Below are 25,505 nucleotides of genomic sequence, written 5' to 3' on the forward strand. Positions count from 1 at the left end.
GAGATGTGGAGAAATTACTTTTGTCAGAGGGTGATAAATTTGTGAAATTGGTTGCCACGAGCGGCTGTGGAGACCAAGTCATTGGGTGTATTTAAGGCAGAGATAGGTTCTTGATTATCTAGGGCCTTAAAGGGTATGGAGAGAAGGCAGGGGAGTGGGGATGACTGGAAGAATTGGATCAGCCCATGATTGAATGGCAGAGCAGACTTGATGGGCCAAATGGCCCAGTTCTGCTCCTATGTCTTATGGTCTTAAGTGACTGGCTGCTTGGTACCCCTATTGATGGCGCTCTCCATTACCTTGCCAATGACTGATTGGCTGGATTGAAGTTGTGCACTTTTGTTTTTTAGCATGCATTCTGAATCTTAAGTTTATATTTTGAATTATATTTTTTAATGTATGAGGCTCAAGTATTGAGGACAAAATTAATTGGCATGTTTAGCAATTGAGGTATTATGTACTTCTCTGTTCAAAGTGTTTTGGATATGTACTTCTATATCCATTTTGCTTTTTCAATCGAAGAATGTTACACTGCTAGGTGTAGTGGTAGAGGCAGGTAGATTAGGGACAGCTTAAAAAACACTTTGATAGGCACACAGATGAAAGAAAAGTAGAGGGCTACAGTATGTGGAAGAGAAATGATATATTGATCTTGGTGTCGGTAAGAAGTTAGGGCAATATCAGGGGCTGAAGGGCCTGGACTGTGCTTGTTCTATACTTTTGCATTCTAGAATCATTATATTTCCTGAAGACACTTAATAAATTGTCTCTATTGTGTATGTACAGAGCAATCTACTTTGCTGCCTACTCTAAAGCCAAGGAGAAATGTAATGCAGTCTTTGTACCACACTCTAATGTTGTCAACATGTGTTCTGCTGGCTTTGCAAGTAAGTATTTTTAATTAGATTTTTTTGTATATAAAGTAAAGCTTTATAACTTTTTCTACAACTTAGATGTTGTGTACCATTTACCCAGATGTCTGTATTCTTAATAAAATTATCCAAGTTTTATCTTTATCAAGAAATGAGGTTTTAACTTGCAGCCAACTAACTGACATTAATGGATTCTTGCTTTACCAAAGTCCTATCTATTTGCGATGATAAGCACACGTCAAAGTTAGTTTGTATGATTATAGCTATACCCTGTACTAGACTGGATCTTGAGCAGTAGGCAGACCAATAAGTGCCACATGAACTGCCTCTCTTAGATTTGCAGATCTCTGCTCTGGGTACCACCCCATTTCAGCACTTTGCATAATCTGCCATCTCTGTGTGCAGTTGATTAAGAGTATTAAATAGTTTAGAGCTGGACAGAGGATTTGCCTGGTTCCCACCTCCTCACCATGCCCATTGCTACCAGGGGTTGTTCCCTGTGCCAAACTGGTTTACTTGTTTGGGCTCTTTTCAGGATTAGCAGTTGGCAAAGCCACCTGCCAAGTGCTTCCTCCCGGCTCCATTAGTGCAAAGGTCTCCAGAATTTCCTCTCCAGCCTCCTATAAAGACCAAAGATGTACCCTAGGGGGATTCGTCCACCTTAATGTGTTGTAAATCTGCAAATGTTTCCCTGACTGGTAGAGATAAAGGATAAAGGATATAAACTTTATTCACCATATACATTTCTATGTATTAGGATTTTGGTGTGGTTGTTGGTGCAGCACGCAGCAAAAAAAAAGTTCAAAAATTATAAGAATAAAGAATTAGATTTAAAAAAATAAAGTTAGAGGTTGAAGTACAGATACGGAATAGTGTGCATACGAGGTAGTATTTATTTACAATGTAAACAGCATTATGAAGTGTTTTAAAGTATTCACAGTGTAGTGAAGTGACTGTTATATTTAGAGGAGGGCGTGGCTGACTTATCCTCCAAAGCACCTGCATTTGTTTATCTCTTGCCTCTTGAGCAACCAGTATTTTCTTCTCTGCCATACTGAGGAGAAAAAAACCATTAAAAATCCAGCCTCTCTCCTGCAGTTCAAGATGTAGGTTGCCCTGCTGATCTCTAAGGGAACCTGCTCTCTCTCTCTCTGACCTTCCTTTTCACTCTTAATTTGCTATACAACCTCTTGGAATTTTTACCTTGCCTTATTTGCCAGATCTATCCTTTTTGCCCTCCTTAAGATTCAAGATAGTTTATTGTCGTTCTTCGATTTAAGGAGAACAAATGGATCATTACTCCAGATCTGATGCAGCATAAACATAGAAACATAGAAAATAGGTGCAGGAGTAGGCCATTCGGCCCTTTGAGCCTGCGCCGCCATTTATTATGATCATGGCTGATCATCCAACTCAGAACCCTGCACCAGCCTTCCCTCCATACCCCCTGATCCCCGTAGCCACAAGGGCCATATCTAACTCCCTCTTAAATATAGCCAATGAACTGGCCTCAACTGTTTCCTGTGGCAGAGAATTCCACAGATTCACCACTCTCTGTGTGAAGAAGTTTTCCCTAATCTCGGTCCTAAAAGGCTTCCCCTCTATCCTCAAACTGTGACCCCTTGTTCTGGACTTCCCCAACATCGGAAACAATCTTCCTGCATCTAGCCTGTCCAATCCCTTTAGGATTTTATACGTTTCAATCAGATCCCCCCTCAAACTTCTAAATTCCAACGAGTACAAGCCCAGTTCATCCAGTCTTTCTTCATATGAAAATCCTGCTTTATACTCCCTCTATGGCAAGGATGTCTTTCCTCAGATTAGGGGACCAAAACTGCACACAATACTCCAGGTGTGGTCTCACCAAGGCCTTGTACAACTGCAGTTGTACCTCCCTGTTCCTGTCCTCGAATCCTCTCGCTATAAATGCCAGCATACCATTCGCCTTTTTCACCGCCTGCTGTACCTGCATGCCCACTTTCAATGACTGGTGTATAATGACACCCAGGTCTCGTTGCACCTCCCCTTTTCCTAATCGGCCACCATTCAGATAATAATCTGTTTTCCTATTTTTGCCACCAAAGTGGATAACTTCACATTTATCCACATTAAATTGCATCTGCCATGAATTTGCCCACTCACCCAACCTATCCAAGTCACTTTGCATCCTCTTAGCATCCTCCTCACAGCTAACACCGCCACCCAGCTTCGTGTCATCCGCAAACTTGGAGATGCTGCATTTAATTCCCTCATCCATTAATATATATTGTAAACAACTGGGGTCCCAGCACTGAGCCTTGCGGTACCCCACTAGTCACCACCTGCCATTCTGAAAAGGTCCCGTTTATTCCCACTCTTTGCTTCCTTTTTGCTAACCAATTCTCCATCCACATCAATACCTTACCCCCAATACTGTGTGCTTTAAGTTTGCACACTAACCTCCTGTGTGGGACCGTGTCAAAAGCCTTTTGAAAATCCAAATATACAACATCCACTGGTTCTCCCCTATCCACTCTACTAGTTACATCCTCAAAAAATTCTTATGAGATTCACAGACATGATTTTCCTTTCACAAATCCATGCTGACTTTGTCCGATCATTTCACCGCTTTCCAAATGTGCTGTTATCACATCTTTGATAACTGACTCCAGCAGTTTCCCCACCACCGACGTTAGGCTAACCGGTCTATAATTCCCCGGTTTCTCTCTCCCTCCTTTTTTAAAAAGTGGGGTTACATTAGCCACCCTCCAATCCTCAGGAACTAGTCCAGAATCTAACGAGTTTTGAAAAATTATCACTAATGCAACCACTATTTCTTGGGCTACTTCCTTAAGCATAAAAAACACCTTAAGTATAAAGTACACTAAAAAATCAATAAATATAAAAGCAATCTTATAAAACACAATGTACAAGTAACTGTTATGTACATAGACTGATCCAATGTACATAAAGTGATGCTGGGTGACGTGGAAGGGTGGGTTACTGGGTGGAGGCATTGATCAGCCTGACAGCTTGGGGAAAGTAATTGTTTCTGAGTCAAGTAGTGGTCATGGCATGGATGCTGTGTCGCTTCTTCCCTGAAGGGAATGGGACAAACAGCCCATAACCATACAAGTATTCTTAATCTTTTTATGGTCATGAAGCAATTCACTCCATCCGGAATTTCTAAACTCAATGAATGCTTTTTTTCCCTAGAACTTGTTTAACTTACATTAAAATGTAACCTTTTAATACACTAGGCTTTATCACAAACACATTGATGAACCCCATTTGGTTGGTTAAAACAAGAATGCAGCTGGAAAGCAGGTAGGTTGTACTTCTGAATTTATCTTAGGATGTGTATTTGTTTTATTACAATATCATTTTAACAATTAAGAATGCTTCTGTACTTTATTTGGTTCCTTGTTATCTGTTTGCAGGAAACGAGGTGAAAAAGCAACAAATGCTTTCCAGTGTGCAAGGCACGTCTATCAAACTGAAGGATTCAAGGGTTTTTACAGAGGTTTAACTGCCTCATATGCTGGGATCTCCGAGACTGTGATTCATTTTGTTATTTATGAAACCTTGAAGAAACATTTGGAGGAATGGAGAATTACTGTGAGGGAGAACAATAAGAATGTTTCAGACTTCCTCGGATTAATGATTGCTGCTGGAATTTCAAAGACATGTGCATCTTGTACTGCCTATCCTCATGGTTAGTATTCTTCCTCCTGGTTTGGCATGAAGTGTGGAGGGAAGGAATCTTCGACAGTGGTCATAGGGGAACAGAAAGGGGTAAATGGGAGACAATGAGTGGGATGATGAGGAGTTAATAGACCTGAGATTGTGGAGGGTATGTGAAGAAAAGGGCTCGTAATAATCTGAGTCCAGGGAGATGGGCTAAAACAGAGATAACATGGCAAATTCAAATTCAAGTTTAGTGTGATTCAACTGTACATGTGTATACAGCTAAACGAAACAACGTTCCTCTGGATTTACAGTACATAAATCACATAGTACATAAATAATATTAACACAATAATACTAAAAGATAATGACGACAGTTTATTGTTTGGAAAACCAGAATATTTTCCCTTTAGAGTTTAGTGTGTTACAAATTAAACATGAATGTTTGATTAATGCATGCGCATGTAGATGCAATTAAGTAAAAAAAAATTCAAAGCCAAAAAATTAATATTGCTGTTCCAAGAAAATTGCAAGTGCCTACAAATACTAAAAAGCCATGCAAGCAACCATTCAGTGATTCTAATTTACGTATGTGTGAGCAACACACTCAAAATGCTCATTGACTTTTTATTGCCCCTTATCCTGTCTTACTTGCATTTTATGTGTGTTGCTTAAGATTTCCAGCATCTGCAGAATCTCTTGTATTAATGTATTTGTGAGGATGTATTGTTTCTACCTTTGGTGGGAGACTCTGTCATAAAGACTTAATGGCAAGATTGGCCCATCTTCTGGGTCAGTACAGTTACGGTGAGAGGAGGAGTCACAGAGTACAACAGCTACAGAAATAGACCCTTCGACCCATCTAGTCCTCGTTGAACTATTATCCTGCCTAGTCTCATCACATTGCATCTGGACCATAGCCTTCCCTACTACTCCCATTCACGCACCTATCCAAAATTCTTAAATATTGAAATCAGTCCTGCATCCACCACATCCACTGTTAGCTCGTTCCGCACTCTCACCACCCCCTGAGTGAGGAAGTAACTCCTAATGTTCCCCTTAAATATTTCACCTTTCACCCTTAACCCATGACCTCTGGTTCTAGTCTCACCCAACCTTGTTGGATGAAGCCTGCTTGTGTTTACCCTATCCCTCATAAATTTGTATACCTGTACTAAATCTCCCCTCATTTTCCTGTTCCAGGGACAAAAGTCCCAATCTAACCAATCTTTCCTTATAACTCATATCCTCAAGTCTTGGTGACATCCATGTAAATTTTGATTGGTTGTAGGAGCTTTGATGCTAAAATGGAAAAGTGCAAGAAAAAAACCTATTTATTTGTTTTTCAGAAGTAATAAGGACGAGGTTACGGGAAGAAGGCACGAAATACAAGGCATTTTTGCAAACAGCACGTTTAGTGGCAATAGAGGAAGGTTATAGTGCCTTCTATAGAGGACTACAAGCCCAGCTGATTCGCCAGATTCCAAACACTGCCATTATGATGACCACATACGAACTGATCGTTCATGTCTTGGGATAGCATTGGAAATAGATGGACGCTGAGCAATGGAAGGATTCTGTGTTGTTGCAGTGCAATGTCATTAGAATGACCCATAAGCTAGGGAAAAATGTAGGAAGTCACTGAGCAGATTAGGTACCGTTCATGCAAAGCACAAAGACACTATTTTCTTCCTGGATCCAAGCCAGAGTGTGATTCAGGTGCCACTTCTGGCATTAACACCATATATTGTGACCAGGACATCTGCTGTGTGATGACATCTACACAAAGTGTACGTGCCATTGTAGGTGCTGGCATTACCTTCAAGCTATATCTTCCATGATCTGTTAGCAATGGGATGTTAAGATTAGCTATCTGGGCAAGCTTTCAGATGGTTACAATTGACTGATGTTAGGCAAGATTCATCACCAATGGAAAATAAGCAGGAAACATTGATCGAACAAAGGTGTTATTTTCTCTGAAAATAATCTGTGCAGTGATAACTTATGCTTTGGCCTCTAGACACCACTATTTATTTTAAAGGTTAACTAAAAAAATTCTTGCAAATTTAATTTGTGCTACCTTTCCCTCTTGGAAAGTATAGGATATTTTTTTGATCCTTCTGGAAACTTTGGGAAACACTGAAAGGAATGTATGTATATTTGTTATGTATGTGGCTAATGTAGATATGTTCAGGTAGTAGAATGTATTTATACTGAGTGCAGTATGAAATGCATGCTACATGCAGTAATGAGAGAAAATAACAGCAAAATATTAATTTATTCAGTTGTTTAATGTGTCTCAACAAAATGTAGAACCTACAAAATGGTGTTTTGTTATTTTGAAGGGAAATGTAGTCTTTATTGGCTCCAGAGATGATAACTTGCTATTTGGTCCCTATTAATTATCTTTATTTACAATTCAATTTCCCAAAAAAATTTAGTAGTTAGATTGTCCAGAATTCAGTCTTAACCAAACACCAAAACTTGATGCTTTTGTTTATATTTAAAATTACTAGCTCTGCTGTACTTTACTGTTAATTTATTGAAATTTTTGGATTCACTATTGTATCAGCAAAAGGTTAGAAACCTGCAACGACGATAGTTTAATAAACTCTGCTATTAATTTCATATGTGTGCCTTATAGATTTCACCAATGATCAAACAAACAATGGAGTGGAGTGAAAATGTCTTTGGTCAAGAATGTTGCAGGTCTTTATAATTGTTACAGACTCATTCCTATACCTCTCTTAAAACACTTTATTTAGTATCTATGATAAAGGGGAGAAGAAGCGATGCATTCTATTGCAATGCTTAAAAAATTTCAATAGGTATCAGTGTACTAGCTAAAGCCAGGATGTCAAATGTTTGGTATGACTTTATTATGTATTAACCTTTAAAGGACATTAATAATCAGTATAGCGTGTGTTCAGCATGTGTTACTGTTAGTTTATTTTCAAAATGTTCTGAGTTGGTTGAAAATTCCCATCTGAATAAATATTTGCACCATTCATTTCTTACCAAGTACTGTGTTTATTTAAACCTTCAACCATAATTTGGGAGCAACCAAGCTTGATCTGGGGATTAAAGAAAGAAGTAATATTGCTGGGTTCTTCTGACCACTTTGTCAGTCATGCGTTCAGTGTTTAACTGTACATGCATCTATTTATCAAGTTATTTCAGTATAATATTGCCATTGGAAGAAACACATCTAGATTGACACACTGTATTGTCAATTGGACATGGACCTGTGCCCTGGATTCTAACACATCAAAGGTATGCACTGAGCAGTTGACATTTGAAAAGGTTTCTATTCCTGCCCTGATTTTAAATTAGTAGATTTCTCTCTTAGACTAGACAACAATAGCTTGATCTAGTCCAGGGCTCCCAACCTTTTTTAAGCAAGGGGTCTGTGGACCCCAGGTTGGGAATCCCTGATCGAGTCTTACTAGGACTCTTTTGTCACCAGCTATGGATATTTGTTGTCACACTGATAGAATAGGTTCAGAATGTTGCAACTTGAAGTGCTTGCTGGTGAGAATAGATTAAGGAGTGCCCAATATTGACACTATTCCTCGAAGTCTCATGGCAGTTGGTCAAAAGTTGTTAAGTAAACCTGTAATCTCTCAACTGGTGAATCTGTACTCATTTAAATGGAACACTTTCGGGAATAAACACTGAAGCTAGAATGCAAACATGAGGAAATCTGCAGACGCTGGAATTTCAAGCAACAGATGGCTGGTTGAGCTTGGATTGAAACCATTGGGAAAAATTTAATTGACCTTATTCCACAATCAATCTTTTGCAACCGGTCTAACTTTTGAAGATTGGCTTTATTTGTCACATGCACATGGAAACATGCAGTGGAAATGCATCATTTGCTTCAACCCCCAATACTTGCAGGGGGGCAGCTTGCAAGTGTTGCAATGCTTCCATCACCAATATAGCATGCCCACAAACTAACCTGTCTCTTTCTAATTTGAAATGTGGGAGATGGTACAAAATCATTACAGAATATGGTATGAATTGAATCTCAATCTTACAGGTGGCATTGTGTAAAGTTTTACGCTATCTCCTACACTGTTGCTCCTAACTATGGTGATAGTCGTAACATTCCCTATTCAAAATAAGGACATCCTCTATTGTGTTTTACGGCACTATTGTGATTAATAGCATAGATTAAGGCCACATAAACAAACAGCAGTAACACTGCGGATGCTGGAAACTCAAAAGGAAGGCATACAACTGCTGGAGGAACGCAGCAGGTCAGGCAGCACCCATGGAAAAGAACAGTTAACATTTTGGGCCGAGACCCTTCAGGACTCAATATAGAATGGGTATATTCTGTAGATATAGAATGTCAGGAATAAACATGCTTCAATGTGTTCCAACCAAGTGAAGCTAAGCATACTAAACAACAGGAGTATCAACATTCAAGACAAGTGTAAGCAACACACGTCAAAGTTGCTGGTGAACACAGCAGGCCAGGCAGCATCTCTAGGAAGAGGTACAGTCGACGCTTCGGGCCAAGACCCTTCGTCAGGACATCCTACTTTAATTCACCCCTCAGTTTGGTTCACAAACACACAAAATGCTGCAGGAATCATCAAGTCAGGCAGCATTTATGGTGAGGAGTAGAGAGTCAATGTTTTGGGCTGAGACCCTTCATTCAGATCTGAAAGGAAAGGGGAAGAAGTTAGTATAAGAACTTAACACTGTTTGCTCTGGATTTTCCACAAAATCTCTTGCATTCATGCATAGTTTGGGTAGCTTCGTCATTATGAATCATATACCAGTGCATGATTCATCCTTCCTAGTAGTCAGACTGCTTCTGACAATCTACTAATTTTGGGATTGGTGTTGATATATTTTTAATTCCTTTATGCATTTAAATAAACTGATGAGATCCAATCCAGGCCTCTGAATTACTCACTTGGTAACAATCATAGAAAATAGAACATGTGATTTTTATTCTTCTTTATATCAATCAGAGTCTCCTCGAGATTCTAAATATATGAATGATTTTTTAGATAAGTTAGACTTCCCTCAGATTTCACAGGATATGTCTTCCTTATTAGATACTTCCATTACAATGGATGAGATTAAGAATGTTATTTTTTCTATGAATCTGGGGAAAGCTCCTGGCCCTGATGGGTTTACCGTTGAATTTTATAAATGTTTTGCTTCTTTATTGATTCCTTGGCTCGGTAGGGTTTTTGAGGCTTCTTTGAAACTTGGTAAACTTCCTGAATCTTTTAATAGAGCATCAATTTCTCTAATACTAAAGAAGGATAAAGACCCTGCTCAATGTGCATCTTATAGACCAATATCTTTATTAAATGTTGATTCTAAAGTTTTTTCTAAGTTATTAGCAAATAGACTAGAAAAAGTACTTCCTTCTATTATTTCGGAGGACCAAACGGGTTTTATTAAAGGTCGTTACTCTTTTTATAATATTCGTACATTGTTAAATATCGTTTATACTCCCTCACAAAATGTTCCTGAGTGTGTTATTTCTTTAGATGCCGAGAAAGCTTTTGATAGAGTAGAATGGCCTTATTTATTTAAGGTGCTTGAAATGTTTAATTTTAGCTTGAGATTTATATCCTGGATTAAACTGTTATATCACTCCCCTGTAGCCTCGGTTCGTACTAACTCTTTAAACTCACCTTTTTTCCCTCTCTTTCGTGGTACTCGACAAGGCTGTCCTCTTAGTCCCCTATTATTTGATATTGCATTAGAACCTCTTGCAATTGCTATTCGAGAATCTTCAAATATTACTGGGATAACTCGGGGATTAAAGTCCCATAAATTATCACTCTATGCTGATGATTTACTTTTATATATTTCTAATCCTGAGAGATCCATTCCTGCTGTTTTAGAGTTATTAGCACAATTTGGTCTTTTCTCAGGTTATAAATTAAATCTTAGTAAGAGTGAACTTTTTCTGATTAATAAACATCTTCCCTTATATTATAAATTTCCATTTAAATTGATTAATAATTACTTTTCATATCTTGGGATTAAAATTACTTGTAAATACAAAGATTTATTTAAGACTAACTTTTTACCATTAATAGACCATATTACTCAACTTTCATCTAAATGGTTTCCTTTATATTTAACTTTGATTGGTCGTATTAATGCGGTTAAGATGTTTTTTTTGCCAAAATTTTTATATGTGTTTCAGGCATTACCAATTTTCGTTCCAAAATCTTTTTTTGATAAAGTTGACTCTAAAATTTCTTCATTTATTTGGCAGAATAAGAATCCGAGACTGGGTAAAATACATTTACAGAAAGCTAAGAGAGATGGAGGTTTAGCATTACCTAACTTTAGATTCTATTATTGGGCTATTAATATTCGACATATGAAATTTTGGTTACTTGACCAGGACATACTATCTATTCCTAAATGGGTAGCATTGGAATTACAATCGGTTCAGGGTTATACACTTGGTTCTATTTTAGGCTCCTCTCTCCCTTTTGATTCGAAACGTCTTAAGCAGGTCTCTAACCCGATAGTTAAATATGCTTTGCGCATTTGGTTTCAATTCAGAAAATTTTTTGATCTTAATCAATTCGGGTTAGCGATTCCTATTTTAGGTAACATATTTTTTCCTCCCTCTTTTACGGATCGCGCTTTTCAAACTTGGAAGACTAAGGGTATTTTACGGTTTTTGGATTTATTTTTAGATGGTTCCCTTATGTCTTTTGAACAATTATCTAATAAATATAACTTATCAAGAATACATTTTTTTAGATATTTACAAGTTAGAAATTTCCTAAGTACTATACTTTCTTCCTTTCCAATGCTTCCTCCTACATATATTTTAGATTCGATAATTAACCTTAATCCATGTCAGAAAGGTGCATCGGCTATGATTTATAATATTATTATGAAACTTAGGAAAGCTCCATTTGATAAGATTAGGGTAGATTGGGAACAGGAATTGGGGCTTACCATTTCTGTGGATGATTGGGGGCAGATTTTACAATTAGTTAATACTTCCTCTATTTGTGCTAAACATTCCCTAATTCAATTTAAAGTGGTTCATAGAGCACATATGTCCAAAGATAAGTTAGCGCGTTTTTACTCGCATATTAATCCTTTCTGTGATAGATGTTCGGGGCAGATAGCCTCTTTAACTCATATGTTTTGGTCTTGCCCTGCTTTGGAAACTTTTTGGAGAGATATTTTCAATATTATTTCTAAGGTATTAAATATAGATATCTCTCCTCACCCTATTACTGCTATCTTTGGACTACCTAAAATTTCTAGTAATCTTTCCCCTTCAGCCCGTAGAATGATTGCATTTCTTACTTTAATGGCGAAAAGATGTATTTTACAACATTGGAAAGAGCTTAATGCTCCAACTACCTTTTTTTGGTTTTCTCAGACGATTTTATGTTTGAATTTGGAGAAAATTAGAAGTAACCTTTATGATTCTTCATTTAAATTTGAACAGATTTGGGGACCTTTTATTTGATATTTTCATTTAATGTAATATTTACCCTTCTTGTTTTTTTTCACTGTTTTTAATGGAGGTCGGGATTGAGGACGTGATTTTAAGTTTAACTCTGTTTGGTTTCAAGTTAGCCCATTGCTTTGCTTTGCTTTTAGTTAGCTGCACGGTGGGTTTTTTTTGGGGGGTTTTTTTTTCTTTTTCTTTCCATTGATATATATAAAATTTAGTATACTATTATGTTATCTTGGTTTCTTATGTTTAAATTACATTGTTTGTAGTAATTTCTTTTTGGTATTGATATCTTTTGGAATTTTATTATACTTTAACATTGTATTAATGTTTATATGGCTTACCTTTTTTGTATACTTACTCAATAAAAAGATTTAAAAAGAAAGAAAGAAAATAGAACATGCGTATCAGGCCTTTCAGCCCACAAAGTTGTGCAGAACCAATTAAACTAGTAATCAAATGGCCATTTCAACCCTGGGGGAAAATATACTGGCTCTCTATGATAGCATAAGGATTACCGTAGTACTTCCAGAAAATTCGGCCAATTATGCAAGGTATAAGAATTTGACAGTTTTTTTGTTTGCAAGCTTGTGGAATTGTTTTTGTCTTGTGCAGATTGAATGAAAGGGCCATCCATCTCATGAACACAAAGGTCCTTAACCAACCATGTTACCCTCATAACAAAGATTCATAGTAAGACACGGCAAAATATGAATCACTTCTCGTATCTTACCACTGGACCAAGTCATACCGATGAAATTCACCGCCACCCTCAAATGCGCCAACAATCCAAAGTCAACTGATGGAAAGTTCTTTGAAAAGATCAATATTTAAATCCTGACAGGCATTAATGGTTCTCGTTTTCAGCGTTACGTATCAGAACCTGCACTGGTAGCCCCTTTGTGTTCATGATTATCTCTCTCCAAGCAGCCGTCTGCAAGTTTAAAACGCCCCTCCCCCACTCTGTCCCATCTGTTTTCTCCCTTTCTCATTGTTTGCCGTCATCTATCATTCACCCGCCATTCCTGATCACCTCCATTACCCGTCACTAGTCTACCCGGGGAAGGGTCTCGACTGTCCATTTCCTTCCATAGATGCTGCCTTGCCTTCTGAGTTCCTCCAGAAGGTTGCGAGGGCTGCTCTGAATTTCCAGCATTTTGCAGAATTTCCGCGTTTATGTCACTGTACACCCTTTCTCAGTCCGCCAATCACCTCGGGCTACTTACTCACTACTCCCCTTCTCTTTAAGCTGGCCATGTCGTCTCTCCACTCTCAAACTCTGTTGCAGGGTTTTATTTTTGCCCCGAAATGTCGACAATTCCTTTCTTCCCGCAGATTGCGTATTATTCCTGATGAAAAGTCTCGGCCCGAAAAATCGACCTAGATGCTGGCTGACCTGCTGAGTTCCTCCAGCATTTTGTGTGTGTTATTATGTATTATATGCTTGTTTTTCGTGTGACACTCTGTGCCTGCGATCCAGCTGCAAGTTTTTCCGTACACTTATGCATATAACAAATAAACTCCAATTAGACTTCAGCTGCCATCCGATTTCTGAATGGGCATTGAACCCATGAACACTACCTCACCACTTCTTAATTTCTATTTTGCACTACATATTTAACTATTAAATATATATATATATACTTACTGCAATTGACCTATTTCATTTATTATGCGTTGCATTGTACTGCCACCGCAAAGACAACAAATTTCACGACATATACCGACGTATTAAACCCGATTCTGTTTCCGCATGCCCACTGAGCTTCTCCAGTTTATCGCTGCGGATTCCAGCATTTGCCGTTTCTGGTGTCTCCTGATCTACAGTAACCTGAAATGAAAATAAAACATTTTGGAGGGGTAGACAGTATCTGTGTCAGAACCTCTCACCGGGGTGCTTGCCCCAAATCCTATATATTGACAAAGCCAATTGAACCTCAGAAGGAGTGCCGTAAAACACAAGTCTAGGGAAAGATGTGGCCAAACTGTAAAGTGCTCTGGCCAGAATGAACATTTAATTTCCTGTTCTGGTATTTCACTAACAAAGGAAGACATTCACCGTGCAAGCTATGTGGGAATGAATCATTCAACTAAGAGCATGAATTATAAGAAAGTATCAAAAATTTGTGGGCCATTTGGCTGAACTGTGACATTGTGGCAGAGGCAGAAACCAACAAGATGGAAATGTTTGTGAAAACACTACTTACAGTTAATTTATAACTGTTGGGAAAGTTACTTAAGGTTTGTAAAGCTTTTAGAGTGACAGCAATAAATGTAGCATACAAAGGTGAATGTTACTAATTTTCTGATACAGTAAAGCTGAGAACACTGGCATCATTTAAAAGGCAGGTTGACAGTAGTGGGTCTGTAGGTTTCATTGCGAGCATTGTGAATTAAGGTGAGCTATTAAGAGGGGCTGGAGAACTACAATACTGCACAGTACACGAAGTCAGAGGCTTTTTCCCAGGGCTAAAATGGCTAGCACAAAAGGGCACAGTTTTAAGGTGCTTGGAAGTAGGTACAGAGGAGATATCGGGTAAGTTTTTTGCGCAGAGAGTGGTGAGTGTGTGGAATGGGCTGCCGGCGGCGGTGGTGGAGGCGGATATGATAGGGTCTTTTAAGAGACTCCTGGACAGGAATATGGAGCTCAAAAAAAATAGAGGGCTATGTGTAACCCTGGGTAATTTCTCAGGTAAGGACATGTTTGGCACAGCTTTGTGGGCCGAAGGGCCTGTATTGTGCTGTAAATTTTCTAAGTTTCTATCCGCTGGCTGCCCCACCCCAGACCGAGCAAGCGGTTGATTGACAGCAGTCCGGGGACGGCGGAGGAGGATGACGTGATGACGCAGACCCGCCGGCGCAAGGCGCGCGCGCTGACGCAGCGCGAGGGAGCGCGTGGGTTCCATTATTCACGAGCGATGGAGGCGCTGGCCGGTGTGTTCGCCACCGTTCCCCCTGCCGCCGCCGCTGGCGGCCTCGGACTCTGTGCCACCGGCGCGCTGCTCTACAGAGCCGTGACCAGGTAAGCGGAGACCCGGCTACTGACAAAGAGAGTGGAGCTGTCGGCGGCGGTGGGGGGAGGAGGGTGGAGATGGTCGCTGTCCTCTTCAACTTGGTCCGCACAACGCCCGTGACCTCGCCTCATCCCGGTCCTCAGACCTCCACCCCCTCTCCCCATTACCTTGTTCTCTCCCTCACTTTCCCCATTCACTAGTCCTTTACCTCCCCCTCTACCTCCCAATTCCCCGCCCCCATTTTACCCCTTTTCTCCTTCCCGCCTTCTCCCCACATTGTAAGTTGGCCTCCGGGAAGGAAATGAATGAAGATGACTTCTCATTGTATTTTATTGCTACTTGGCTAGGTAAACCCTTTCTCCTTTTGCAGTCAGGAATGATTGTTTTCCTTTGTACTTATTTTTAATGCGGGAATGTACAATTGTTTTCCTTTGATCTTTCAACATTGCCTGCTCTGGTTGTCTTTTTGTCTGATTCTGGGACTTGGGCACAACTATCGTGGTGATGCTCTGGGCTACTGTTTTAGCAGTGTTGCACTGTTTGCGTTGAGATGAGATGTTAAACTTTGGTGATTATTTTGAAGTGGATGCAAAAAAAATCCATGGTACTTGAACACAAAATAACCTGGCCAATATATAGTCTCTGTGTTGTGAGAAAAACTTATGTTGTCATCACTTTGCTATTTGTGGAAGTTTGGTGACTGGATTTTCTACATTGTTTTGTTACTTTGATTGTAAAATGCCCCAAAGTGGCATGAGTTCTAGAAAAACCTTAAATTCATATATCTTGGAAAGAGAAATCTTCATTAGAGGTTGCTGGTATATGTCACCATATATATAGTGCTAAGATTTGTTTTCTTGCTGGCATATTCTGAGAACCATAGTAGAATCAGTGAAAGACTACACCCAACAGGGTGGACAAACAAGAAATGTGCAAAAGACAACAAACTGCAAATACAAAAGAAAGAGAAAAATGAGCAATAAATATTAAGAACATGAGGTGAAGAGTCCTTGACAGGGTGACAGACTGTAACAGATGGAGACCATAGCCAAAAATAGCTGCACTAAGCTAAGGGAAAGATGCCAAAGTACTAAGCGATGTAAGAAAAGCGCCAGTAACATCATGAACATGAGGAATTCTGCAGATGCTGGAAATTCAATCAACACACATCAAAGTTGCCGGTGAACGCAGCAGGCCAGGCTGCATCTCTAGGAAGAGGTACAGTTGACGTTTTGGGCCGAGACCCTTCGTCAGGACTAACTGAAGGAAGAGTTAGTAAGAGATTTGAAAATGGGAGTGGGAGGGGGAGATCCAAAATGATAGGAGAAGACAGGAGGGGGAGGGATGGAGTTAAGAGCTGGATAGGTGATTGGCAAAAGGGATATGAGAGGATCATGGGACAGGAGGCCCAGGGAGAAGGAAACGGGGGGGGGAAACACAGAGGATGGGCAAGGGGTATAGTCAGAGGGACAGAGGGAGAAAAAGGAGAGAGAGAAATGCGTGTATATAAATAAATAACGGATGGGGTACGAGGGGGAGGTGGGGCATTAGCGGAAGTTAGAGAAGTCAATGTTCATGCCATCAGGTTGGAGGCTACCCAGACGGAATATAAGGTGTTGTTCCTCCTACCTGAGTGTGGCCTCATCTTTACAGTAGAGGAGGCCTTGGATAGACATATCGGAATGAGATGTGGAATTAAAATGTGTGGCCACTGGGAGATCCTGCTTTCTCTGGTGGACAGAGCGTAGGTGTTCAGCAAAACGATCTCCCAGTCTGCGTCGGGTCTTGCCAATATATAACATCATGAGGTAGCTTCATACACCCTGCTTCTGGACTGTTTGTCCCACTCCCATCAGGGCCACCAGACTCAAAAACAGGTACTTTCCCTAAGCAGTAAGGCTGATCAGTACCTCCACTTATTAACTTCACCACTACTTTATTATTCCACATCAGTCACTGTATGTACAGCCTCCCATCACTTTATGATATATGTATCATTTTTTATTATTGTGTCCTTTATCTTTTTTTCCTGCACCATATCCACAGTAACAATAATTTTGTTCTCCTTACACTTGTGTGCAAGAAATGACATTAAATAATCTTGAAGAACCAGGCGAATCAAATGAATGAGTGTGGCCATTGTTACTTCCATCTTGCAGAGCCTGTCATTTTCTTCATGATACTTCCAGAAAACAATGTTTATGTTTAATAGTTTAATTGAATAAGATTAAAGTTTGATTTCTTTAGGCCCCTCCCTGAGAGGCTTGTTGAATTATTTTGGGATTCTGTTCGGCATGTGTCTAGTACTTCTCACAAACAAGTATAATCTTCATGTTCGAGTCTAGATGGTGTGTTAGCAAGCTACTGAGTTTGGGACTGCCATGTTACTCAAATTTAATGAGCATGGGAAGGGGATGAGAGTGAAAAGTAAAGATGAAACTGAACACCTGGACAATGGAGATGGAGAGTTAAGTGTGAACTTTTAGTTGCTTTGACCAACTGAATTGAGTTTACTCCAGAATGTGAGAAAATTATTAAAAATGCTGCATGTAAACTGTTTGTCTGTTTTCCCCACCTCCCCAACTCCTCTGAAAAATCAATAAGTTCACCATTTGTGTTTTACAAAAGAGTATATAAAGGCTTTGCCTGCATTGGCTGACCTTAGTGGAAGTTATAAAACTAATTCACAACAGTATGAAATCTTCTTTCAGCTGTGACATAGGTTTGTAACTTCAAGTTCTGAAAACAAGCTTCTAAAAGTAGGCTGATAGTGTAGTGATTTGAATGAATTGTTAAATCAACAACTACCCATCTTTTCAGGTGTATGTAGAAGATTTCAGGGTCCACTTTTAATTAAGACCAGTGGGATGTTCTGTTCAGTATTCAATCAGTGCATTTTCAGTTTGGAAACCTCTACAATTTGTCTGTAAACTTCTGCATCAATGTAACATTTTCCCCTCACTTGAATCCTCTTCAAAGTGTTCAGATTCCATCAGATTAGTTGCATAATTTGGAATGTAATATTTATAGTGATTGGCTTGGGTGTGGAAAAATTGGGTAGATTGGCTGTCGTTCAGTTTTGATTTTGTATCTGAGAAGAGCTTTGAGTAGATTGAATTTTGCAATTCATAACCTACCTCAGTGTGTGGATGATGCAGATTTGATTGTGATTTCCAAAACAAAATTGGAAAGACTTTATAAGAGCAAACATTTTGAAGATCACTAGTGAAAGGTAGGATAGGCAAATCATATGAGAATCAGTGTTGTAATGATTGAATGCATAACCACCCACCCCCATCTAACTTTTGACCTCTATATCATTTGAGTCCAATTTCCTGATTTTCCTTGATCTTTTTTTAAGCAAACAGAATTCAAACTTGAGTATCTAAACTCTTGAGCATCCACAGCCTCTGGATAATTCTAAAGGTTTGCAGCCAGTGAGTAAGGAAACATCTCCTTGTCATTGTTGTAAACGGGCATCTCCTTATCCTGACTAGTTATAGTTACTGGATAATGATGATTCGATAGAGGAAAGATGAAGGTGACTGTCTGAAAATTCACATTGACTAGAATCACTAAACCAGATTGGAATGTCTCAGTCAGCATTAGGAAATGTTAGCTGTTTGTGTTTTTAATTGGATTCACAATCACAGGATCATTAAATAAGTTTTATTTTGCCTAGATAGGTTTGGAATCTGCACTCTGTATTGTTGTCGAAGTTACTGTAACCATAATAGTTTGATTTAATTTACTCTTGGAATATGGTTGTTGCTGCAAACCTTTGTTTGTCCTTGCGCTGGTGAAGAGCTGCCACTAGTTCACAGCAGTCTGTGTGTTGGTACACTTTCATGTTCAGCTGCAGAGTCAATTCATGTAGACCTTGAGATTTTGGGGTTTATTGATTTGATACAGTATTGTGTTGGTTTGATTTGTTTTATTTTGGGGAGGAAGAGCTTCTTTTCAATATAAGGACAAAGAGTGATTGGTAGCTGTCTACTTCAGCTTCATGAAGTGAAAATGTACATTCATTGTTGAATACTTTTTAACTCAAATATAGCTGAAGACCGGAAGAAATATATTGACTAGAAGCTGGTTTGAAAGTGTTGATTCAGGAAGGTGGTACTGATTGGGGGAAGTGTCAGGGGTAATTTCTGTAAATGGAATGTTTAATGCTAATAGCACAAGCATTTCCCCTATTTTAAAACTGTTTACACTTTCAAAGCCAAGATTGGACTCATAAGCCACTTGAGAGCCCATAAGTAGATCAACAGAACGAAGACCATCATCCTCGACCTCAAGGGATAGCCATGACAACACATATATGTTAGTCTTCTTCTTGGACCCTTAGCTCCCAGTTGAGTATAAGCCTTTGATGAGCTCTTGTCTCTATTGTCCAAAGTCGATGGTATGGTTGGACTTCATCAATGTTTCTGTAATCCATGGTATCCACTGTATAGCTTCACCAGAGGCCTGTTGGCCAGCCTTGCCTATTTCCATCTCTCATGACAGGAATGTAGAAAGGCGCGTGCGTGTGTGTGTGTGTGTGTGTGTGTGTGTGTGTGTGTGTGTGTATTATATAAATTTAAGCAGAGAGTAGCAAGCAGAAAGGACTATGCGGCATGCAACATGCACTAACTACAAACACTACTGCACTAGACGCTTCACACACGCCCTGTGAGCAAATACTCCCACCCACACACACAGCTGCCAGTAGTGCCATCTTTCAAATATCTGGGGAGCATTCTCTCTGAAGATAGCGGCATTGACAATGACATCCAGAGCCGCATTTAACAGGCATCAGCTGCCTTTGGGAGACTTCAGCGTAGAGTCTTTCAGAACAGGAGCCTTCGTCTCTTCACAAAGGTCGCCGTATACCAAGTGGTCTGCGTAACCACCCTCCTTTATTGCTGTGAAGCTTGGGTAACCTACAGCCATCACATCAAGTCCTTGGAGCGCTTCCACATAAGCTGCCTCCAGCACATCCTGGGAATTACCTGGCGTGAGCGAATGCCTCACACTGTAATACTTGTAAAGACCAACTGCAGAAGTAATTGAGGCCATGATCACCCAGCGTCAGCTGCAGTGGCTGGGGCATGTGATAAGGATGCCCCCATGTCAGCTACCCCGCAGAGTGTTATACGGCCAACTACATCATGGTCAACGCTCAGCTGGAGGGCCGAAGAAGCGCTATAAAGATCAGATGAAGAATGCTTTAAGGAAGTGCAAGATCAGACTCAAGGACCTGGAGGATGTTGCTGCTGACCGTACCACTTGGCGACAGCTGTGTAGGGATGGGATTCATATTCTGGAGATGGAAAGAACAACCAGAAGAGAGCCAGGAGAAATGCAGCCATGGTTGCCACCACTACCATCACTAACACCTGCAATAGAGCTTGTGGGTCCAGGATAGGACTGTATAGTCATCAAAGATCTCACCGTTAAAGGAGTGGATGTCGTTATCGGATTTTGTTGGACAACCTAAGAAGTATATAAATTTATAGGCATTATTATTATGTATTGCAATGTACTGCTGCCACAGAACAACAAATTTTGTGACGTATGCCAGTGATATTAAACTTGATTCTGGTTCACAGAGCAATGCCATTCCCCAGTAATTTTCCTTGTAATATTCCTTCATCGCCGCCTGTAATCTACCACTCAACCAAACAATTTACAGTGACCAATCAATCTGCCAACCTGCACTCAGTGATATTGGAGCAAACTAGAGTATATTAGTTAGGGGTGGGGTGGGGAGACCGCCATAGTCTTGGGGAGAAGACCCAAGCTTCACAGACAAATCCTGAGGTCAGGATTGAACTGAAGTTGATGTAATTCTGAGGCAACAGCTCTACTGGCTGTGCTGTGCACTTAAAAATTAGTTTCATTTCTCACATGTACATCAAAACATACCGTGAAATGCCCCATTTGATTTAAAGTGTTGAGTATATGGGATTTGGGAGTGATTCTTGGATGTTATGTGCCCTTTTGCTTGGAAAGGGTGGGCTAGAGACTCTTAATCTATCCCAAACTGTAGTTCCTGAGCGTGTGAAATCCATTGTTTGGTGCCTGTAATCTCAGTGGATTAGTGGGAACAGTGGGAGGAATAAAGCTCCTCTGGCAGCCTGCTCCAGTAGGTAGGGAATTGTTGCAGAACAAAGGCTGGAAATCTCATCTCAACCTCTGTATTTGCAAGTTATACAGCTAGTACAGATGATTTAATTTTATGTTCTTGCTGCCTTCTTTAAACACTGCTATTTGATTGTGTGGTAAACCATATATATGTTGTAACTGGGTTAACTGTCTGGACACGCCCCTCTGTTGACTGCCCCTGTGGCTCCTCCCACATATTCCTGTATAAAGGTGATTCTGCCTTGCCCCTCCCCCTCAGTCCGGGGGCAGACACTCAACATGGAGGTCGTATTGTACAACGAATAAAAGCCTTTCAGTATTTTACCCAACTTCAGTCTTTTGGAGTTATTGAAGGTGCTTCAGTTTTATTCACTGTACAATACGACCTCCATGTTGAGTGTCTGCCCCCGGACTGAGGGGGAGGGGCAAGGCGGAATCGCCTTTATACAGGAATCTGTGGTAGGAGCCATAGGGGTAGTCAGTAGAGGGGCGTGTCCAGACAGTTAACCCAGTTACAACATATGTGGTTTACTGTACATTTTAAAGCATGGAACATGCACTGAGACCTGACAAGTTAGACCTTGATTCCCAAACGCCTGAAGCTGGAAACGCTTTTGAACTCTGGCTGGCCCGCTTTGAAGCGTACCTAGAGGAGATTAAAGTGACTGACCCCCGTAGCGAAGCGCAGAGTTCTACTCTCCAGGGTCAGTCCACAGGTCTATTCACTGATCAGAGACCAGCCGAGCTACGACGGCGCGATGAGCACCCTCAAAGGACAATACCTGTGACCGATAAACAGCATCTATGCTCGGCATTGATTAGCAACACAGCAACAACGGCCCGGGGAATCAAGTGCTGAGTTTGTCCAGGCCCTACGGACACTCGTGCGAGCCTGCAATTGCCAGGAGCTGACGGCAGTGCAGCATGCAGAACTCCTAGTGAGAGATGCCTTCATCATGGGGACCAGGTCAGTGTATGTGTGCCAGCGACTGTTGGAAAAAGCCGATCTTACTTTAAGGTCGGCGATCGAGCTGACTGACATGCTGGAGGCCGCTCTGCATAACTCCGAGGCTCTCCAGGCACGCAGTCCCCCGATGGCCTCGTGGGCGCCGCTGACCCCGCAACCCACCGGCGAATCGACCACGGCTGCTGCCAGCCGCGAGTCCCCGCAACCCGCCGGCGAATTGACCTCGACTGCCGCCAGCCGCAAGTCCACGAAGTGCTACTTCTGCGGACTCGAGAAGCAGCCCTGGAAATGCTGCCCGGCTCGACAAGCTACCTGCTCCAGCTGCAGAAAGAAGGGCCACTTCATCAAGGCCTGTAAGTCCAAATCGCGAGCGGGATCGAGCAGCGCCACGTGCGAGATGTGGGGGTCGCCATCTTGCCTGCCGCCACCTTCCCTGCACACCGCCACCACGTGCGAGATATGGGGGCGGCCATCTTGGTTGGCGCCCCCTCCCACCGCCTGCGACCAACGGGTGCTCACGGGGCACCCCACCGCGCCGGACCAAGACAGTGACTCAACCCTGACCCCTGTGACCCTCGACCAAAGCGCTCCCCACCAGCTCGCAAGGTCAATGATGGACATCCTGGTGGAGGGGCGCAGGACAAACTGCCTGTTTGGTACAGGCAGCATGGAGAGTTTTATCCACCCGGACACGGTGCAGCATTGCGGACTCGTGATATGGCCGGTAAGTCAGAGGGTCACCATGGTTTCCGGGTCGCATACAACAGACATCCGGGGGGGTTGTGTCGTGACGCTAGTGGTGCAGGGCACAGAATATTGAGACTTTACGTTATTGGTCATGCCTCAACTGTGTGCCCCTGTGCTATTGGGGCTCGACTTCCAGAGCCACCTGAAAAGCGTGACAATGAAGTATGGGCCTCTCCCACCAATTACTGTCGTAAATCCCCGGTTTTGTAGGGATATGTCACATTCCCCGCTACTGACCACACACACACCGACCCGCACATCCCACCCAATGCCATGCCAACTGCCGTACTACTGACGCCATTTGCGGCCTCTCCACCCTCAAGATCCCTCCCCCATTGCGGTTTGCCAACCTGACCCCCGACTGTAAACCTGTGGCAACTAAAAGCAGGAGGTACAGCGTGGGGGACAGAGCCTTCATTAAGTCTGAGGTGCAGCGGCTGCTCGGGGGGGGGGGTCTTTGAGGCAAGCACAAGTCCTTGGAGGGCGCTGGTGGTCGTTGTTCGGAACGGGGAGAAGAATAGGATGGTCTTGGACTATAGCCAGACCATCAATAGGTTCACGCAGCTCAACGCGTACCCTCTACCCCGCATCGCGGATATGGTCAATCAGATAGCACAGTACAAGGTGTACTCGACTATAGACCTAAAATCCGCTTACCATCAGCTCCCCATCCGCAGGGAGGACCGCCCTTACACCACCTTTGAGGCGGACGGCAGGCTTTATCAATTCCTGTGCATCCCCTTCGGTGTCACGAATGGTGTATCTGTCTTCCAGAGGGCAATGAACCGGATGGTGGACCAGTGCCAACTGAAGGCCACGTTCCCATATCTGGATAACATCACCATCTGCAGTCATGACCGGCAGGATCACGATAACAACCTCCAAAAATTTCTCCAAGCGGCCAAAGCTTTCAATCTCACCTATAACAAGGACAAGTGTGTATTCCGGACCACCCGACTTGCTATCCTTGGATGTGTCGTGGAGAATGGAGTCATTGGTCCTGACCCTGACCGAATGTGCCCCCTGTTGGAACTCCCTCTTCCCAACACCCTCAGAGCCCTCAAAAGGTGCCTGGGCTTCTTTTCATATTACGCCCAATGGGTCTCTAACTACGCAGACAAGGCCTGCCCCCAGTCAAGTCCACCACATTCCCCCTCTCAGTCGAGGCCCGCGCAGCCTTCAGCTGCATGAAAGGGGACATTGCCAAAGCAGCAATGCATGCAGTGGATGAGGCCATTCCCTTCCAAGTAGAGAGTGACGCCTCCGACTTTGCACTGGCTGCTACCCTCAACCAGGCGGGAAGACCAGTGGCATTCTTCTCCCGTACTCTTCAAGACCCTGAAATTTGGCACTCCGCGGTGGAGAAAGAGGCCCAGGCCATAGTGGAAGCTATTAGGCACTGGAGGCACTATCTCACCAGCAAAAGGTTCACCCTGCTAACTGACCAGCGCTCAGTTGCATTCATGTTTAATAGCCAACAGCGGGGCAAAATCAAAAATGATATAATTCTGAGGTGGGGAATCGAACTCTCCACCTACAACTATGACATCATGTACAGGCCTGGGAAGCTCAACGAGCCCTCTGATGCCCTATCTCGGGGAACGTGCGCCAGTGCGCAGATCGACCAGCTTTTCGCTCCACATGTAGATCTTTGCCACCCGGTGGTCACCCGGCTTTTCCACTTCGTGAAAGCCTAGAACCTGCCTTACTCCCTTGAGGAGATCATGACGATGACCAGGGACTGCCAAGTCTGCACAGAGTGCACACCGCACTTCTACCGACCCGAAAAGGCAGAACTCATCAAGGCCACTCGCCCCTTTGAGCAACTGAGTATTGACTTTAAGGGCCCCCTTCCCTCCACCGACGGCAATGTGTACTTTCTTAACGTTATCGACGAGTACTCGCGGTTCCCCTTCGCCATCCCCTGCTCCGACACCACTACCACGTCAGTTATAAAAGCCCTGCACAAGCTCTTCATTCTGTTTGGATACCCATGCTATATCCACATTGACAGAGGGTCCTTGTTTATAAGTGACGAGCTGCGCCAATACCTACTGACTAGGGGAATTGCAACCAGTAGGACCACGAGCTATGATCCCCGGGGGAATGGACAGGTGGAGAAGGAGAATGACACGGTGTGGAAAGCCACACTCTTAGCCCTCAGGTCAAAGGGACTGCCGGTCTCCCGCTGGCAGGAGGTCCTTCCCGAGGCACTCCACTCCATCCGCTCCCGGTTATGCACAGCCACCAATGCCGCCCCTCATGAGTGGCCCTTTTCTTTTCCCAGAAAGTTGACCACTGGGACCACCCTACCAACTTGGCTGATGTCCCCGGGGCCAGTGCTGCTCCGGAAACATGCGAGAAGCAATAAATACTTCCCGATGGTCGAGAGGGTTCACTTACTTCATGCAAACCCCCAGTACGCCTAGGTGATTGTACCTGATGGGCGGGAGGGCACGGTCTCCATCTGCGACCTGGCGCCCGCAGGAGCACCGGGCCCCTACCCTGAACGCTCCGTGGTGACTATTGACCCCGTACCCACCGATGTATGTACCCACGAGACACCGCACACTCCAAGCCCTACACAGACACCACACGACACTCCCATACCGGGCGCGACGCACACGCATGAAGGA

General features: G+C 42.4%; 2 protein-coding genes across 5 annotated transcripts in view; both read left to right on the forward strand.

The window, feature by feature from the left end:
• The window catches only part of slc25a33 (solute carrier family 25 member 33), a 28,080-nt gene extending 20,511 nt beyond the window's left edge, over positions 1–7,569 (forward strand). The window contains exons 4-7 of the mRNA XM_063033411.1: positions 787–887; positions 4,112–4,178; positions 4,292–4,566; positions 5,888–7,569. Of these exons, the coding sequence (XP_062889481.1) occupies positions 787–887; positions 4,112–4,178; positions 4,292–4,566; positions 5,888–6,078 (634 nt within the window). The 3' untranslated portion in view covers positions 6,079–7,569. The remainder of the gene's footprint in view (positions 1–786; positions 888–4,111; positions 4,179–4,291; positions 4,567–5,887) is intronic.
• A 6,639-nt stretch (positions 7,570–14,208) lies between these two features.
• The window catches only part of tmem201 (transmembrane protein 201), a 168,209-nt gene continuing 156,912 nt past the window's right edge, over positions 14,209–25,505 (forward strand). For 2 of the 4 annotated variants that reach the window (XM_063033497.1, XM_063033498.1), the window contains exon 1: positions 14,838–15,034. In XM_063033497.1, coding sequence (XP_062889567.1) covers positions 14,853–15,034 — 182 coding nt within the window. In that variant the 5' untranslated portion in view covers positions 14,838–14,852. Of the gene's footprint in view, positions 14,254–14,797; positions 15,035–15,254; positions 15,374–25,505 lie in introns of those variants that run through there. The other 2 variants (XM_063033501.1, XM_063033500.1) reach the window with 2 other exon arrangements.

The sequence above is a fragment of the Mobula hypostoma genome, chromosome 25 (genome assembly GCF_963921235.1).
Source record: "Mobula hypostoma chromosome 25, sMobHyp1.1, whole genome shotgun sequence".
Lineage (NCBI taxonomy): Eukaryota > Metazoa > Chordata > Chondrichthyes > Myliobatiformes > Myliobatidae > Mobula > Mobula hypostoma.